At 70.2% G+C, this 1,960-nt stretch overlaps 1 protein-coding gene across 1 annotated transcript in view; it reads right to left on the reverse strand.

Moving 5' to 3' along the window:
• The window catches only part of ZFP36L2 (ZFP36 ring finger protein like 2), a 4,111-nt gene extending 2,641 nt beyond the window's left edge, over positions 1-1,470 (reverse strand). The window contains exons 1-2 of the mRNA XM_015620430.3: positions 1,181-1,470; positions 4-648 (exon numbers count right to left, since the gene is read on the reverse strand). Coding sequence (XP_015475916.1) covers positions 4-648; positions 1,181-1,231 — 696 coding nt within the window. The 5' untranslated portion in view covers positions 1,232-1,470. The remainder of the gene's footprint in view (positions 1-3; positions 649-1,180) is intronic.
• Positions 1,471-1,960: the final 490 nt, after the last annotated feature.

A 1,960-nucleotide genomic window follows, 5' to 3' on the forward strand; every position in this document is an offset into this window, starting at 1 on the left:
CACCGGGCGGCGCTCGTCTGCGTTGTGGATGAAGTGGCAGCGCGGGCCGTAGGGACAGAAGCCGATGGTGTGGAAGGTGCGGCAGAGCTCGGTCTTATACTTGGGGTGGCGGGTGAGGCTGCGCAGCTCGTGGAAGCCGTGGGCGAACTGGCACTTCTCGCCGTACTTGCAGGCACCGCTCTCCTCGAAGGGGCGGCACAGCTCCGTCTTGTAGCGCGTCGAGTTGATGGGGGCCCCGCCGCCGCCGCCGGAGCCGCTCCCCTTGCCGGCCGCCTGCTGCTGCTGCTGCAGCTGCTGCATGAGGTGCTGGCTACGCTCGCCGTTCTCGCTGAAGGAGCGGTCCCGGAACTTGTTCTCCTTGTTGAGCAGGGCCGTGGGGCTGCTGCTGCCGCCGCCTCCGCCGGAGCCCGTCTCCTTCAGATTGCCGAACGAGGAGGAGGAGGAGGACGATGACGAGGAGGAGGATGTAGAAGAAGAGCTGGAGCCGGTAGGGCTGGGGAACTTGGAGCCGCCGGCCAGCGCCGCCAGGTTGCTGGTCGAGTGCCGCCGTAGGAAGCCCGGCGCGAAGCTGGAGCTGGGAGGGGTCACCGGGGTCCCCACGGCTTTCTTGTCCAGCATGCTGCTGAGGTTGGTCAGGGACTTCTCCGTCTGCCGGGGCGGGGAGAGGGGAGGGGGTGGGGAAGACAGCGGGAGAGAGAGAGGGTGTTGCGGGTGACCGCCTGCCCACGGCCACGGCTCCCCACGCAGCACCGCCGAGGGAGCCGAGGCGGGGGTCGCGCCACCCGACCGCCCCGCAAAGCGGGTCTGCCGACAGCGCCGGCGGGGCAGAACAGCGCCGGGGAGAAGCCCCCGCGCCAGCTCTGCTGCATTTGCAACTTTTTTCAAAAGTTCCTCCGGGCAGCGCAACACGCGGGCAAGGGGCTGCAGGGCGGCCCAGCGCCCCCGCGGCTCCAAGACCAGCCCGCCCCGAACGCTGCCGCCGGGAGACCACGGGGCGGCATTCCGGGGCATGCAGCCTTGCGTCAGCCGCTGTTCTCGGCCGGTTGTCACACCGTGACCCGCCCGCAGAGCCCAGCCCGGCATGGGCCTCCCGCCCCGCCGCGCTGCCCCGGTAGCGTCGCTCTGCACACGGCGGCAGGGGCAGACCGCGTCCCACCCGGCCAAACGCGCTCTTCCCTACCTTGCACAAGAAGTCAATGTCGTAGAAGGCAGATAAAAGTGTCGTCGACATTTCTAGATCCTGTAATGGTCGGATATACAGGAAGGACCGAAAGATCCCGCTCTCCTCGGAGGGTTTGGAAAAGCCACGACTAGATAGGAGAGGGCCGTCTGCTTGAAATCCGAAACGGTCCCGACTCCTTCCCGGCGGGACGGCGGGTGCCGGGCCGAGGCGGCGACGGCGGCTGCACAGCAGCGGGCGAACTGCGGGAACTCGGAGGCTCCCCGCGCCGCTCCCATATAAACGCGGCCGCCGATGGTCGCGGGGGCGGTGCCCCGCTCCGCCCGCCCCGCGCCGCCCGCCCCGCGCCGCCCGCCGGGCCCGCCCCGCTCGAGCCCGCCGGCCGGGCCGCCCCGAGTGTTACAGTTACAGAGGGCGCTGGCAGCGGCGGCGGGGTAGCTTAGTGCGGAGCGCCTGTGCTGCAGTGAGCCCCCGGTCCCGCCGATCGGGGTGCGGGCGGGACGAGGCGGGGGATTGGGGAACCAGCCGAGGCAGCGCTCACGGCGCTCTACGGAGCTTGGCCCCTGTGGAGCGCCCCTCTTCGCATCAAAGACCCGACGCCCTCGCGTTGCGGGTGGCCGCGTCCCCGGCCGGGTGGCGGCTGCCGCCGAGCGGAGGATGCGCAGGGCCATGGGAGAGGCGCGGCAGCGCCGGGGACACTTCTTCACCCCGCCCCGCCGAAAATAAACTTTTGCCACGTAATTGCTTGAAACAAAGGTCGGGACCGCGCTGCCCCGGTGT

The sequence above is a fragment of the Parus major genome, chromosome 3, assembly GCF_001522545.3.
Source record: "Parus major isolate Abel chromosome 3, Parus_major1.1, whole genome shotgun sequence".
Taxonomy (NCBI): domain Eukaryota; kingdom Metazoa; phylum Chordata; class Aves; order Passeriformes; family Paridae; genus Parus; species Parus major.